Genomic DNA, 16,902 nt, shown 5'->3' on the forward strand with positions numbered 1-16,902 from the left:
TTTATATAGCCCGTTATCGTTGCTACAGTAGAGTGTTCCTTCTTTTCTCTTTCTGATTTCCTTCTTCTGGAATGGGTGAACAATAACATAGACAATCTGGATGCGCACAGAGTTCCCCTTCATTCCCATTCCTTCTCTGGAGCATAGCCTTAGTGTCAACATTCAGTTTTTTTAACAATATATTACACATTTAAACACTTATCTAGTTATTTACAACAGTAAGCTAATTGATATAACATATAATAATGTAGAAAACGATCGATTAACTGTGTTCATTTAACATTAAATTAGTTATTTTTGACAAAATATTATTCTTGCAAATATTTGCATAGTTTTCTTTTTAACATTTCCATGCTGTTTAACACATACTTTTATTATTCTAAAATCATGTCTAATGATAGTATGGATGTACAATGATGATCATTCATGTGATCTCGTCTGGTCATCCCTGATTTCATGAGCTCTCATCTCTACACAGTGAATTTGTCGTTTCCTCCCCTCTATGTCCCCCATCTGTTAGAGTATCAACCTACAGATAATTTACAAAAAAAAAAAAACAAACTTTGGAGCTTCACCTTACAGAGTTATTTTGAACCGAAGTAACTTTTTTTCTTTAGTACACTTCTATATAAAATATAAAGGTTAAAATTATTTCTGTTGTTGATTAGATAACACCGGATATGAGCAAATTGAATTGTAAAGAAGATAACTTATTTAATGCTAGTTGAGTCATGCTACTAATTATAATTCACTGACTCTATTGACTAAATTAGTATAAAAATTAAAACTAACAGGAAGAAACATAGAAGTTCTTGGCAAATGTGTTCAAAATATTATTTTTAATATTATTCTGCAGGGGAGGCAGTTGGTCAAGGTCGAAATAGTCAAATAGGGGTGTTCGGGGTGTCTCGAGAGGAGGGAGGGATAATTTTGTCATTTAAAATATATATGGTTAATTTTCTATTTATCATAAAAAATTGTATGGTTTTCCGCTTACTCTCTTTTTCAGAAGAAAGGCTACAACCTACAAGCCTACAACAGCCCCCTGGTAACAGAACTTTTGAAAGTCAGAATACCAGCATTTAAAGATTTGAAAAAGATGGAAATAAATCTGCTGTTATTCCTCGGGAATAACAGGAACCTGTTATTCAAATCTCAACCATTCAAACTTTTTCATGCGCGAATCTCCATGAGATAAGTTTTTTATGCATGACTCTCAACCAAGACCAATGGTTAGGATCGGAATAACAGGGTTCTGTTATTCATCGAGAATAACAGCAGATTTATTTCGTCAAAGCTATGCCCAGTTGCCCACTGAATAGAACCTCTAAAAATCAAAATACCTGTTCGTACCAGCACGCACTCATAATTACTCTTTCATTCTAAAATTTTCACATTTACTCTTTTACCTCTATAAGCTAGGAAATTGCAAAACACCAAATTTTTGAATTCAGATCAAATTGTTTTCAACCACAACCCCAAAACAACAAAAGAATTCAAATCAAATTGATCTAAACAGCAAAATACTTAGCAATTTTGAACTGTAACAGTGTTCTATCTCTCATTCTCTCTGTATCTCTTTCTTTCTAAATTGAATTTGCATGTACCATAAGTATTAATTACTTTTACAGCGTTTGAAGGATGTACCATGTAAATGATTGTTTGTTTATTTGTGCAAGTAATGGGTCTCATCAGACTGTGAAATAATTGTTTCAATTTAGAAAGATAAAAATTGCCGGTACGAATTCAAAGCTAAGACTTTCAATTTTAGAAAGATAAAAAGCTAAGTGTCAAGTATTACTTTTACTCTTATCCAGCAAAGTGTCAAAGCGTCAAACATGAAACATCAATCTTACGCTTACCCCTGCAAGTCAGAAAATTACAAAACACTAATTTTTTTGAATTAGGAAGAAATTGATCTCAACAACAGAATATGAGAATAATCCTGCCAATTTTAGATAAAGACGATTCCTGTTGCTGTCAAATTTAGTCTCTTCGGGATAGACATGTTATACAAATCATGCAGTAAAGACAAATTCTATGCAAATTTGAATAATGTGTATTTTATATTTCGTAGCCTATATATGGTATTTTGGTGTAGTGGATTCCTATTAGATTGCGAACGAGGAGGAAAATTTGCTTTGCAAGCCAAACCATTTTCCTATGATAATTTATGTTGTTCCATAAACAAACAAACAAAAAAGCAGGAAAGTTTTCTGTACGTAAAAACAAAATATCATGTAGAAAGCTTTCAGATAAGACAATAGGCATATTATTTATTCTACTTTTTTGAGAAAGTATTGCCGTATTGACTAGAATAAGCACTGAGAAGTATTCTTTTTTGGTTGTAAGAACATTTTTTTTTTTCAAGATATACATATCCTTTTGTGTGCATATGCATACAGTATTTCAAATATTGATGTAGATTGTACTGGAGACAGAGAAATATAGATTACTAGTAAAAATATTTCCATTCGTGCACTTTGACTTCAACATAGGAACTCAAGTCATAGTTGGGTTTACGGCCCAGACATAAATTGGGCCGAGACACAAACGGGCTAGAATGAGTAATTTGCATTGAAGACAAACTTGGGCTGATTTAATCAATCGAACATTATTTTTTTAATTTGTTGATCACAAGCTCTAATAAATCTTAACATTTGTAGTAGAAAAACTAGCAAAAGGAATTTTATCGTAATTTGCATCCCAATTTTTTTATTGATACGGTACCTTCAAATCATTAATGTTGTGCTCCACAAAGGAAGACAGGAAGAGAGGAAGGGAAGGAAGGGAGAGGACAAGGTAAATGGTTAACTTTCTCCACACCGATTTGGAGTAATAAAATTTGAAAAGATATTATATAGAGTTCATCTCCTCAAACGGGCTAGAATGAGTAATCACATTCTGGACCAAGTAAACAGAATTCGGTCAGATCCAGTCACCCCTCCCCTCCTCTCTCCTTTCTAATGAAAATATATCACATGCTGTTTGCATCCAATAATTAATTAGCCTCTTGCTAAAACGTTCAAGTACGACCTAAAGCAAAATCTGTATATATTGATGCTTACAAAGACAAGTACCAAGCCAAAGCGCTCCAAGAGGCACACATATAATCAGTAATCCCAAAAGTCACAAGCAGAAGATAAAACCGTTGCGACGTGCATCGCCCTCTCTGCCGTCCCGCAACAAAGGAAATTCTGTGTAATTGGGAGTCACTCAGTAAGAGTAATTCTAGAAAATATGATTGTGCAAATGTGCCAATAATATCTTTAACGAGACTTCATGATCGTATGGTTTAAACAATTAAATTTGTATTTTAAGATTTCAAATTGAAATAATTAATGTAATATTAAGTGGTGCAATGATGTGTCATAAAAAAGAGTTGTGATTTGATCCTTTCTCATATATATTAAATACAAATGTCGGACAATGTTAGCAGCGTAAGTAATTGAAGCAAATCCTCTTTAGCAAGAAACCTTAAGGTCAATTAATTATTACTAGATTACGTATGATTCCAATTTCATTCTCTAATATTTGGCGCGATGTTTGATTTAATCATGGGAAAATGTTGAATTTTAGAGATAGATAGTATAAAATGAAGAGAGAAAAATATATTGAGAAAAAAGGTATATTTCTTATTACAAGATTTTATATTTATAACTACAAGGCTCAAAAATAGCCGTTGGTACTATTTTCTATTTTAGTAATGAAGGTACACGTTACCGTTATTTATCTATATTTGTAAATAAGTAAATTCCTATTTCTATATTAATTAAATAACGAGATCTATATTTTAACAGAAAAACGAGCATGAACAAAAGCTATATTACGCCATTGTTAATGTTAGACAAAGACTAGTCTAGCTAAAGAATCAGCAGGTCGATTGGAAAATATGCAATAAGAACAAATAGATGCTAGATCTGGGGGGATTCTCTTGGGATGCAATAGTGACAATTATAGCATAAGTGATTCTAGAATTGATAGATTTTCCATTACAATTTGGGTCAAAAATAGAAAAGATCTTAATGTTTGGATGATCACTATTGTCTATGCCCCTGTATCTAGATCTCTTAAGAGAGAATTTTGGGAGGAACTTAGAAATTGTAGAGCAGGTAGTAGTAATGATATGTGGATTGTTTGTGGAGATTTTAATTCAATTAGAAAGAGATCTGAAAAATCTGGTCCTGCTTTTGATATTAGGTTGAGTTCTCAGTTTAATGACTTTGTTAATGATTTTCATCTGGTAGAACTTAAACTCCCTAATAGGAAATTCACTTGGTCAAATGGTACACAACAGGCCTTGTTAGATAGATTTTTAGTCTCTTTAGATTGGTTAGATGCATATCCTCAGTCTATGGTGCATAGTCTTCTCTCTTATGGGTCAGACCATGTACCATTGTTGCTTCAGATATGATTAGATTCTCATTATTCGAAACCTATTTTTCGAATTGATCCTGAATGGCTTAAAAATGAGGAATTCATTAGACTCGTACACAAATGGTGGGAAGAAATGCCTCTTTCTGCTGACAGAACTGGTATTTCTTGGCACCATAAATTGAAATCTTTGAAACGAAAGATACAAGGTTGGGCTAAAAACTATTATGGAGAGAAAAAACGAAAGAAAAAAAGCCACTCAGGATCAAATGGCCATCTTAGAACAGATTAGGGATTCTCGTGATCTTAATTCAGAGGAACTGCTCAAATGGGCTTCCCTCAAACAACAGTTAGATGACTATTACTTAGATGAGGAGTTGTATTGACAACTCAGGTCCAAACAGATGTGGCTTAAGGAGGGAGACTCAAACTCTAAGTATTTTCATAGGATAACTAACACTAAGTTTAGGAAAAATAAAATTCAAAGTCTCGAAATTGATCAGGTAGTGACCACTAAAGAAGATGATATTCAAAAACATATTCTGGCCTACTACAAAGACCTCTTGGGGTCTCCAGGTCATACCTTTGCTATGTTAGGACCTAATTTTTGGAATGAGGATGATAAAATTTTAGCTTCTGAAAATGATTCACTTACTTCTCCTTTTACCATGTCTGAAATACAAAAAGCTGTTTTTGAGTCTGAAGCTCATGGGGCTCCCGGGCCTGATGGGTTTACCTTTGCTTTTTACCAGAAATTTTGGGAATTAGTTCAGTATGACTTGCAATTGCTGTGTCATCAGTTCTGGTTGGAACAATTGGAACTATCTAAACTCAATAAATCTGTGATTTGTCTCATCCCTAAAGAACCAGAGGCGCAACAGATCAAGAAATTCAGACCTATTAGTTTGGTAAACTGCAGTTTTAAAATAATTTCCAAAATCTTGACCTTCAGATTAGAACCCATTCTTCAAAGAATTATAGATCCCCATCAATCTGCCTTCTTGAAAAACAGATACATTTTAGACAATGTGGCTCTTAGCCATGAATTAATTCACCATTGCCAGGTTAGTCAGCATCCAGGGGTAGTAGTTAAAGTCGATTTTGAAAAAGCCTACGACAAGATTAATTGGGGATATCTGTTAGCTGTTCTAAATAGTAGGGGATTTAGTGATAAATGGATTGCTTGGATCAGTCAATGGTTATTTAGTTCCAATTCATGTATAAATGTTAATGGCTCCCTAACATCCTATTTTCCTTGTCAAAGAGGGGTGAGACAGGGAGATCCCCTCTCCCCCTATCTCTTTAATTTAGCTGCTGACACACTTAGCACACTTTTTAAACGAGGAAGAGACAATAATGTATAGAAGGGCTTGGTCCTCCGTGCCTTAATAACAAAGTCTTGACCAATTGTCATTATGCTGATGACACAATTATTTTTCTCAAAGCTACACCTAAAAATGTGGCATCAGCATGGTGGACAATGATTCTATTTGAAGATGTGTCTAGAATTCGCATGAACTTGGATAAAACTGAACTTTACCCTATCAATCTCTCTTCATAAGATGCCACTGAGATGGCTCAGATTTTTAGATGTCAATTGTCTACATTCCCTTTTAAATACTTGGGGGTTCCTTTACATAAGAAGAAACTGACCATACATGATTGAAGTTTTTTGGTAGATAAAGTAGGTAGTAAATTGCAAAATTGGAAGGGGCAACTTCTTTCCCTTGGGGGGAGAATTACCCTTGTAAATGCGGTACTGTCTGCTGTACCACTGTATGCTATGTCCCTTTATCATATCCCCAAGTCAATCATAGCTCGAATATATAGAATTAGAAGGGTGTTTTTTATGGCAAGGTACCAGTACCAAAAGAAAATATGCACTTTGTAATTGGTCAACTTTATGCATGAAGAAAAAATTTGGAGGGATGGGGTTATTAGACATTCACCAAATGAATAGAGCATTACTAGTGAAATGGATGTGGAAATTCAAGGATCCTACTTATCATAGTTTGTGGAAGCTGGTTGTTACTCATAAATACTATGTCACTCCTAACCCCCCTCCCATTTTCACCCTTTTGGTCCACTATTGTTAAACAAGGGCAATTATGTCAATTGGGGTTGTCAATGGTACCCGGTAGTCAGGGACAGGTACTGTTTTGGCAGGATGTTTGGCATGGTGCATGTGCTTTAAAAATTTTGTTTCCTAGCTTGTATGATATCTGTTCTACACCTATGATCACCGTCCAAGAAGCTGTGATGTCTCAAGGGGCAAGTTTGCAATTTAGACGGGTCTTGGGGGGTATATTGCTACATGATTGGCAACATTTACTTAACCTCTTAAGCTCTATTTATTTTACACATGAATTGGATAATATTGCATGGAGTTGGGAGACTCATGGATATTTTACTGTCAAGTCCATGTACTCTTTCTTAAATTTCAGGGGCATATTGCATAAACAGTTCCTTGTACGGTGGAAACTTCCAATCCCAACAAAAATTCAAGCATTTATGTGGTTGGTACATAAACATAGGATTCTTACTAAGAAAAATTTACAAAATAGAGGATGGCAAGGAGAGGTACAATGTCAATTTTGTGAATTGGATGAAACTTCTAACCATTTATTTTTCAGGTGCTTTTATGCCCAACAGATTTGGCACTGGATGGGCTGTTGCTCCTTTCTTTATAGGGAGTGGAGATCAATAGATGATGTAGTCGAATTTGCTATCACCTTAAACAAATTAAACATAACTGCTTTACTGATAGTCACCTGTGCGGTTGTTTGGAGTATCTGGAAACATCGCAATGACTTATGCTTTAATAATCATAGGATATATACAACTCGTAATGTTATCTTACAAATTGTGTCTCTTGTATCTTATTAGACAGGTACTGCAGCGGAAGAGCTACAGGTTGCAGTTCAGGAATGGATGCCTCTAGATGTAGATGCCATCCCGTTGCAGGTGCTGCCGCCAGATGATGTGCAGATGGTGGACTGGGTGATTGCTGATGAAGAGACAGAGTGAAGACTGATGCCTTGCTCCTCTCCAACATATTTTGCTATTTCTTTTTGTTGGAGATTTCGTTTATTACTATTGATATCTTGTGTTTGCTTCTTTCAGTATATGTCTATGTGCATGAACTTTTTGTTTTGCTCTATCTTGTTTTGAACTATCCATCTGGTATGATGGCTTTTACTACTTGAACTATGAGATGTAAGTTACTAGTTTCAGATTAATGAAACGGGCGTTAGCCTTTTTAAAAAAAAAAAAAAAAAAAAAGAACAAATAGATGCACTAATATAGTAAACAACTGAGTAAAAAATTACAGTCTATTTTCTACTTATGAAAAAAATACAGACTATTCCATTCGAGTGAAACTAAAGTGCGAAACGCAGGATTACAAAATATCTTTCTCCACTATTTTTCCAATATTTCATTAAATTTTAATTATGCGATAACTATCTCATCTAATTATCCATTCTTTCTCATCCCTTAATAGCTGAAATAAATCCCTGAAGTTCCCAATTACATTACAAGAGCTCAATTACAGATCAGGGATATGGTTAGAGTGGAAAAAAAACATGCCGTGCCGTGACTAACACGCCGTGATTTTGGTCTCGTGCCGTGCCGTGACCAAAATGTCAAGGGGTGGTCACGACATGCGAGTCATGCCGTGTCCAATCGTAACTAATCACGTTTCTCACGTTTAACTATTTTTTTTCATAATTTAAGTTAGTTTCTTCAAGATTCACTATTTGATTAAGACCTAACGGTCCTAATTATACGTGACTTGTGTGCCGTAATTTGTGTGATTATGTACCGTGCCGTACCGTGACCAAAATGTCAAGAGGTGGTCACGGCACGCGACACGCAAGTCACAGCACGGAACAGTAACGCATGCCATGCCGTTCCGTGCCGTTACCATGACGTTTCGTGACGGAGCCGGCTCCGCCGTGCCATTTTTCCCACACTAGATATGGTTGTCCGAGTGATGGGTATTGAAATTTTGTATACTATTTCAATTTACATGTTTCACTAGGAAAGAGATGTAATAAATTAAATGCTGATCAAAATAAAAAGATTAAAAGTGTATATGATAGTTTAAACGCACTGTGCTTTAAATTTGATGTAATTTGAGAATTTACTTGGTCATTGTTTTTCCTTCGATGAAAATATCAACAATTGTGGAGCAACAATAGTTATCAGGATTGCAATGTATTTTGATCATCGGAGCGAATAATTAAGTCAAATAAAATATAAGACAACTTTCAAAAATGATACCAGAAAAAAAGAAAAAATTGAAAAAGTAGCTATTCCGAGCCTCCGTAATTTTGCTCACTTTCATTCTTTTTTATTCTTTCATCCCATGCTCTAAGCGCTGTGAAATCTTCTTCAATCATCCCCTCATAAGCCTCGCGTATGACAGTAATATCATTACTGTACTTCACCACATAATTGGCCTCAAAGCTCCTCTCTGCCAACAGTAGCAGTTTAAGCAATGTTGCCTCTCTTCCCAACAATCTCCTTGAAGCAAGGATATTCAACACGGCACACCGTGGAAGCACACGCTTTTCAAGGCTAAGATCAATCAGAAGCGGATTTTTAGATAGAAATGCCGGGTCCCAGCCCAGCTTTTGGACATAGAAATGCATCATTTTCTTGATCTTTCCTTCTGAATTGAGCATGCAATAAGGATGCCTTTTAAAGGCTGAGATGAAGTCTTCATCTGACCACCCGAAGCTCTTATAAATGGCTTCCTTACTGTCCCAAACAGACCGCACAATCGCAATCTTTGCGTTGATCCCTACAATGAATGCTCTACTTGAAGGATCAATTCCCAACTCCTTGAGTTCCATAGCAACGCGGCTAATAGTATCTGGTGTGTGGGTCATTACACGAGGGAATGACGCCACGGCCTGGATGATCCTCTTATCCGGCACACCGTGCATCCGTAAGGTCTCAACATTGGGTACAATACACTTATCCAGGTTGTACCTAAGAAGCCGTGAGGAGCGAGCAAGAGTTCTCTTGACCAGCTCCTCAGTGCCAAGCAATTGTTTCAAAATGTTTAGATTGTGGATAATTCGCTTCTCAAGGCTGACACCGAGGAGGTGTGGGTCAGAGGAGACGAGTACTATGAGTTCGGATTGAGAGTACCCGAAACTGAGGAGGTAATCGAGCTTAGGTCTGATGGTTCTCTCAGGGGATGACGAGAGCAGCTTGGAATTCTTTTCAATGATCAATTCAACCTGATCCTCAGAGAAGCCGTAGCTGTAGAATAGCAAAACGGCAGCGTTGGCCGTTGGGTTTCTCTGTGGCAGCGAGGTCAATTGACGAGGAGGCGCCTTCAGAAGAGAGGACGAGGCAACGAAAGGGAGGAGGATTTGATTGGAGGAGATCGAGGCGCTTGAAGGAGATCGATTTGGCGGTTTGTTCCGGTACGAAACAGAAGTGAGCTGCATTAGAACGGACATGGGGAGGATTTTGCAAAACGATTCCTAACATTCTCTCACTTCGCCAGTACCATTGCTATTGATTCCTTATCTGAGCAGTAGCATTGGTCTAGAAAGAGTGTTGATTTAAAGACCTGATATTTTTTAAAATTTTCGGCCTTGATACTCGACCACAAAATGCCCAGAGAAGCCTACTACAGTAACGAAGCCCACTAGTTCGGTAAATTATTTTCTTTTTTGGGAAGACTGATCTCTCGTTAGGGTGTTTCCCCTCTTGTTAGGAATGTAATTATTTCATTTTGGTAAAGTTACATAGTTAAATTAAATTGATTTAGACTTGGATTAGAATAAAGCAGGTATCATCTTAATTCTGAAGCGTCAAGTACGGATGCTCTTCTATAATTTTACCTACGTAAATATTAAATCAAGCTCTTTGTATTTGGCATCTATTTGTAAGTTAGTACATGCACATCTCCATATGAAGAATCTTTATTAAAGGCATAACCACACAATTTTAATTTCTCTCTCGTTATGTATACATGATGCATGTTTAGGATTTGACATAGCCAGCGCCTGCTAGGAGATGAACATATTATCTGTACAATATGGTATATGATGGCAGATCCCTTACATGGGTGACATCTTCAAGAGCAAGCTCTCGCTCCAATTGGGTTCTTGTAGACTTCAAAACTTCCTGTTGAAAATCATATACCAAATCATATAAGGTAAGGGAAAACCAACCAAACAAAAGATCTAAGATGAACCAACAAAAAACTAATGAGACTAAAACTACAAAGAGCAATGTACATTGAACTCCATATAAGAAGCCCGTTTCACGAGCCATTGTGCATCCATCAACTGAAATGCCACGCAGTATAGCTTATCAAATGCATTTTCATCTTCGGCAAGCAACTCCAAGAAACGGGTGCCAGCTTGTGAACTCGGCATGCCAGCTATATTAAACCGATTACATCAAATTAATACAAGATCCATACTTCGGAAAAAAAAAAATCATAATGCATTTCGTTGTTACACAAAAGAAGAATATTTCACGAGAACATACTTGATTGAAGATCTAGCATCTGAATCAGCATGAAAGATATATTAATACCAGCTACAGCAAAAGGGTACTCCCATTCTGCTCTCGTACCTTCCTGCTTGAGTAACAGCTTCTGGAAGGACTCCTGCTTAACCAAAATAACATTCTTGTAATAGAAAACAACATAAATATTTAATGAAGTATGTCAATACCAAGTACCAACTCCATGCACCCCCATTATTTTCCCAAAAAAAGAAGAAGAGAAAACTACAGGTAAAAAGAGGTCATTACTGGATAGTTCTGTGCAAAGTAGATAAGGTTCTCCAGAGAAATATAACCACCACCCCTGCATGAAAATAACCATTCACAAACTTTTAGTTGACCCAAACAGGAGGTTCTAACTCATGGATGCATTGCTCTCGAGCTTGTTGTACCTGAAATCAGTTGACGGATCGGTACCTTGCCAACCCATCTCCTTCCATGCCTCAGATTTAAGAGGTGGGATTGTAGTATCAGGGAAAGCCAACCTCCAAAGTTGCCTCAAACCATCCTGAACGTGCATGTGTTACTACCATTGATTGACATTTAAAACAAAATAAATATATTGTCAGCTTTTAGATAAAGATATACTTGGTGGTCAACACGAGAGCCATCAAAGGGAACCTGCAATCTCTCCTTTAAAGTACTCAACCTTTCTTCCTGAAAGATTAGGATAGAAAAAATTTAAAAGTTAACAAATCAATATCTGTGCCACTAAACTTGAAGCCGACGAGGTTTTATAGAGAGCAACAAGCTGTTTTATGTGTTACCTGTAAAGGGCTGAGGTAAATTGGACTTTGAGAAGAGAATGTGAGCAATCTCCCAACCACTGAGCCAGATTCGGTCAAGATATTTGCTGCATACACCAAAAAAAAACAATTGGACATACAGAATCTCATTAATGACAAAAGAGGAAGAGGGGGGAGTTAAATAATCTATTAAAAAAGGGATAGGGACATACAGAATCTCATTAATGACAGGGGACGGTTATGTGGTGGTGTTTTTATTTATTTATTTATGTTTTCAAGACATGAGGGATAAAAATGAGGTCTAAGCTAAAGACAAGAAATATGCACGATATCTAAGGGATATGGTGGGAGACAATGTTCATATATCTAATCCATGAAACTACAATTGGATTCAAGGCACTTAAAATAGTCTCAATACCCTAAACATACCGTAATTAATTCATGTCAAAAAGAAATAAACTCTAATCAAATCAACACGGATATTCTTTATAAAAAGACAATAAATCTAATTTGATATGGTTTGGTCATGCAAGCTTTATTGCTACATAAAAAAAAGGAGAAAAGATAACTGAAAAACAATAGAAAGAAGCAAACAAACATACACAATGTCAGCTTTAAGAAGAGCTGGAGAGCAAACCATTTAACCAATACAATGAAATATGGACAATTGAGGATCAGGTAAAATGGCTTACCAACAATAATTTTAGAGGGGCAAATATACAAATTTGCAATCCTGCAAGATATATTTATGCTTGCATCATTATTTTCACTAGTTGTAGCCTGTCAATATTTATGGTTTTGTCATTACTAATGTCTAGCAAGTCACGATACAAAAACTTGGCTTTACCATACTTCATGAACAGAAATCAGTATATAGTATCTCATATTCATAATAATATGTGCTATTCACATAGCATTACAATTCTCAATTCTTAATGTTTTATTAACAGGATACACAAAACCCAATAAATCTTCTTCAAAACAAAACCCAATAAATAACACTCAGGACCTGGACCAGCAACAATTTGGGCTATTGGATTGAGCTCAGAAATCTCAAGCAAAGTAGTCACTGCTTGAATTTTTTTGAAGCAATTTGAACTAACTGACCCATGACCAAATTACTGGTAACAGAAGCCTGATAATAAGCATATCAAATAAATTATAAAACAGCTTCCGAATTATACATAAACCACTAACTAATGCAAAAATAGAGAGGAAATAAATTAGTACCAAACCACTGTGCCCATTGTGCTATCAAGGTAGAGAAGAGGAATGTCCACTGTTGTTGTTCCTCTTTCTTTCTAAAATCCCAATCTTCTTCATCTCTGGAATCATATTCCTAAATATAAACCAAAGAAGTTACATAGGTATGCTTAGTCCAAAATATTTATGCAGATGATGTCTTATTAAGTATTTAAGAAAAAAAAAAAACTTTAGTTTTAGTTATCAATTGCAAAGTTGTAGGTGGTATTTGCAAATCTGGTAATTAATCAGGTACGATTTTAAAGTGGTAATTAATCGGGTGCAATTTCTATTTGAAACAACAATGTCACCTTAGATCTGTCACCATAGCTGCCAAGAAGAGGCTCATCTAGGCCATCAGCGCTGGATGAGTCCATTTGCTCATTTCTTCTTCCGTCAACATCTCCATGGTATAGACGCCTTCTTAATGTACTTGATGACATTACTTTCTGCTTACTTCAATTTGATAATTTAAACCTAAAATAGAAATAAAATCAATAAAAAGGACTGGTACTAGAGAATGGGTAATCTTAATTGAACCAGTTCAAACTTCAAAACAATTTCTATGGTATAAATTGGGAGTACCGAATTTTAGAAATATCTCTAGCTTTTCAACAAAACAATACCCCCACCCACCCACCCCTCTCTACCTGTGTTTGCTGGCGGTAATTTTTAGAATTCCAATCCATCCTCTATGAACTAACCCTACTTTAGTACACAGCATTTGCTGGCGGTAGTTTCTAGAATTCCAACCCCTATGAACTCTAATTACTAAACCCTACTTTACTAATGCATGAATTACTCTACAAATTTTTACTTCCACAGGCATGAAAAATAGAGATGGAAAATTTTAAAAAAAAGTTGCAAAAACTAACCAGGAAGAGCGAATCCGATTCAATCTCAAAAAGTCGATCAGGCGAGCAAGGAATGTAGCAAAAAACGGAAGCCTTTCCCCACTTAACAAGTTGCAGCTTTAATTTATAGAGATATATGATAAATAAAATATTTTTGAGGTTTAAAATTGGGAAAAATAGACAGGGAAGTCTTCAACCCAAAGGTACTGTACCGCGAAGGAACCGATTTTTATTTGGATCTTCCTTCAATGAGATACCTTGGAATGGAAGTAGTAGTTAAAAAATGAATCGGGTTTTTCCCAGCAACGAAGTCAAACCGAATATAAATACACTCCGGAACTGCAGAAGTTGAGCAATGGTCTCCATTTTAACCAAATGGAGGTCATTTTTTGCTTCCCAAAATGACTTTCTTCGGGTTGCGCTGTCGGTTTGGCCCAACTTGTTTATTGGGAGATTCGAAGCTAGTAATGGGCCGTCGTTTCTTTTATAAAAAAAATGAAAGAAAGAAAATGGGTTGTTTTTATAAACTGTAGGATATCAGAAGCCATAGACAAAAAATTTGAAATTTCAATATTTTCAGAGGCCGAGTCAAAAAAAAAAAAAAATTTGAAATTCTGAAAGCTTGAAAAATTAGCATTATGTAATATTATTTCGTAAGAGGTTAATAGTATAATTCTTGTAAAAGTTAAATTTTTTTTTAAAGAAAATGAAAAGTTATAATTCATTTTTTTTTTTTGAAGTGAAACCAGGCAGAGACTGCCAGGTGCGAAAAGTTCTAATTCATAAGAGGTGCTTTAATGCTTAGCTCTTCTTAGCCTCTACCTCTATTCTCCGAATATTTTGGAACTTACAAAGCTAGACATTTTGAAAGATACATGATGGCAAAATCTGTATCGTTCTTTAACTCTAGCACAAATCTTAAAATAGACTCTTACATCTATAATACGTGTCGACTTTTTTTCGGCCAGGCTGAAACTAAATCCAAAACGTTATATTCTATGTGTATTCCCTCAAGTATACTAGGGAAATACGTATTGAGGGCTTCGGATTTCAAAAGTTTTGTTATTTTTCATTTTTTTTTTTTTTTTTTTTTTTAAAAGAGGCTAGAAGCCCATTCCATTAAAGGAAAGTTAATTACATGCCAGGACCAACAGCTTATCAGGGGTAATCCTGACTATTGCTGTCAGCAACAAAAACGAGAAGAAAGGGAAAACAATCCTAACTGGCAACATATGAGCCAGCATACAGAGTTAGCCAAAAACCAGAAGTATACTAAAGTAGATAGAACTAAGCCACAACACAATGGGCTGATGGTACTACAAAAAACAGAAAAGAAATAAGCATTAGAAAATGTCATATAGCATTGTCAGGACCACAGGGAGAATGCATGGCATGGGACTCCTGAGATACCACCATCTCTCCTCCAGGGGGGATGCATGCCAGTGGAATAGCATCTTCAATAATAGGCATCCAATCCTCAGCAGCCTGCTGAGTCTTCCTCTTTTTCACTCCCCCTATCCAATACAACACAGTAGTTTTGATTAGTAAGATAAGAGATCTAGCAGTTTTACAGCAGCTATCATTAAAACAACAATCATTTCTATGTTTCCATAAAATCCAACACACAGCACTGAACACTAGTAGGAACCCAGTTTGGTCAGATTTAGATAATGAGAATGAAAATTGAAATATATCTTGCCAATCCCTCCAGGTATGCATATACTGTTGACTTTTTCCAAGCCAAAACCAGACTTGTTGAGCTATCTGGCATTGTAAAAATAGGTGATCCCTAGTTTCATGTTCTAGACAAAATTGACACTGTTGGTTGCCTACCCACCCTTTTTTAACTAGTGTGTCTTTAGTGAGGATTTTTTGGTGCATAACTAGCCACATGAAAATCTTAATTTTGTGTGGTACTGGTACACTCCACCAAATGAGAGGGTGGGGGGGTAGTATTCCCCTGTTATTAAGAAAGAGATAAGAGGATTTGGTAGTAAACTCCCCTGTATGATCCCATCTCCAAGTAAGTTTGTCAAAATCTGAAGAAAATGATACAGTGCTAATGATTTCAAGTAGTGCGGACCAATCTGTTTGTGTAACCCCTTGAAGGGTCCTCCTAAAATGAATTATGCTACCCTGTGAGAGTATAACTTCAGGTACCAGGATTTTCTGATTAGAACAGATTTGGTATAGTTGAGGAAACCGAGACGAGAGAGAACAATTTTGGTACCAGATATCCTCCCAGAATAGCACATCAGAGTGACATCCTGGGACATAACTCACACTGGTTTGTCCTAATGAACTAACCTTGGTAAGTGCTGTCCAAAAAGATGATTTAAAGGCAACAGTTCCTGTACCATATTTCAAGAGTATAAGAGTTTTCCAAGTACTATGGTAATCAGGATTTTTCAACTTCCACCACCATTTTAACAAGAGAGCAATATTCATATCTCTGAGATGAAGCACACCCAACCCCCCAAATTGTTTAGCAAGGCATACAACAGACCATTTCATAAGTACATATTTTTTCTTTGAAGGATCACTACCTTGCCACAGGAACTGTCGTCTAACCTTATCTATTTTATTCATAATGGTAACTGGGATTTTATAGACAGAAAGAGTGTACAAAGGAATGGATGATAAAACTGCATTGATTAAAGTCAATTTACCTCCTAAAGATAACATACTACCTTTCCAACTAGGTAATCTATGAGTAATTTTGTCTACCAAGAATTGCCAATCAAGCAAGGTGAGTTTTTTATTACTTAAAGGTAGGCCTAGATATGTAAAAGGAAAAGTACCCCACTGACATCTAAAGAGACTATTAAGATTAGAACTAGTTTCTACATGTATAGGATACATAAAGGTTTTATCAAAATTAACTCTAATTCCAGACAAACCTTCAAAGGCCATCATGGCCCACCAGGCTGGTTCTATATTTTGTTCAGTGGCTTCTAAGAATAGGATGGTATCATCAGCATAATGACAGTTGGTAACAGCTTGATTGTTTAGACAAGGAGGACCTAGCCCTAGTAAAACATTCTGTTGTCTACCCTTAGAAAAAATTTTACTTAAGGTGTCTGATGCCAAAATATACAAAAAAGGGGAGAGAGGATCCCCTTGTCGCACTCCCCTCTTGCAATAAAAGT

General features: G+C 36.1%; 2 protein-coding genes across 3 annotated transcripts; both read right to left on the reverse strand.

Moving 5' to 3' along the window:
* Nucleotides 1-8,687: 8,687 nt before the first annotated feature.
* On the reverse strand, nt 8,688-9,839 carry LOC144555616 (uncharacterized). The gene has a single exon (XM_078304012.1). It carries the CDS (start codon nt 9,837-9,839, stop codon nt 8,688-8,690), a length of 1,152 nt encoding a protein of 383 aa, XP_078160138.1.
* A 408-nt stretch (nt 9,840-10,247) lies between these two features.
* LOC144555503 (ELMO/CED-12 family protein) lies at nt 10,248-14,059 on the reverse strand. 2 transcript variants are annotated; one of them, XM_078303865.1, is made up of 10 exons: nt 13,775-14,059; nt 13,211-13,376; nt 12,888-12,996; nt 11,679-11,764; nt 11,500-11,568; nt 11,304-11,419; nt 11,161-11,215; nt 10,894-11,014; nt 10,638-10,783; nt 10,248-10,524 (listed from the first exon to the last, which is right to left on the reverse strand). In XM_078303865.1, the coding sequence occupies exons 2-10, from the start codon at nt 13,340-13,342 to the stop codon at nt 10,423-10,425; spliced, it is 936 nt and encodes a 311-aa protein (XP_078159991.1). In that variant the 5' UTR covers nt 13,343-13,376; nt 13,775-14,059; the 3' UTR covers nt 10,248-10,422. The 2 variants fall into 2 exon arrangements, with proteins under 2 accessions (XP_078159991.1, XP_078159992.1); XM_078303866.1 differs by having other exon boundaries at nt 13,771-14,045.
* Nucleotides 14,060-16,902: the final 2,843 nt, after the last annotated feature.

This window comes from Carex rostrata, chromosome 6 (genome assembly GCF_964058835.1).
Source record: "Carex rostrata chromosome 6, lpCarRost1.2, whole genome shotgun sequence".
Classification (NCBI taxonomy): domain Eukaryota; kingdom Viridiplantae; phylum Streptophyta; class Magnoliopsida; order Poales; family Cyperaceae; genus Carex; species Carex rostrata.

Bases quoted from the DNA above. Each gene is read 5' to 3' on its own strand.
- LOC144555616 (XM_078304012.1), bottom strand. From the start codon at position 9,839: ATGCAGCTCACTTCTGTTTCGTACCGGAACAAACCGCCAAATCGATCT.
- LOC144555503 (XM_078303865.1), bottom strand. From the start codon at position 13,342: ATGTCATCAAGTACATTAAGAAGGCGTCTATACCATGGAGATGTTGAC. The intron at 11,420-11,499 runs GTATATCTTTAT...ATGCACGTTCAG, and splicing joins GCTCTCGTGTTGACCACCAA to GATGGTTTGAGGCAACTTTG. The intron at 11,015-11,160 runs GTAATGACCTCT...TTGGTTAAGCAG, and splicing joins ACTTTGCACAGAACTATCCA to GAGTCCTTCCAGAAGCTGTT.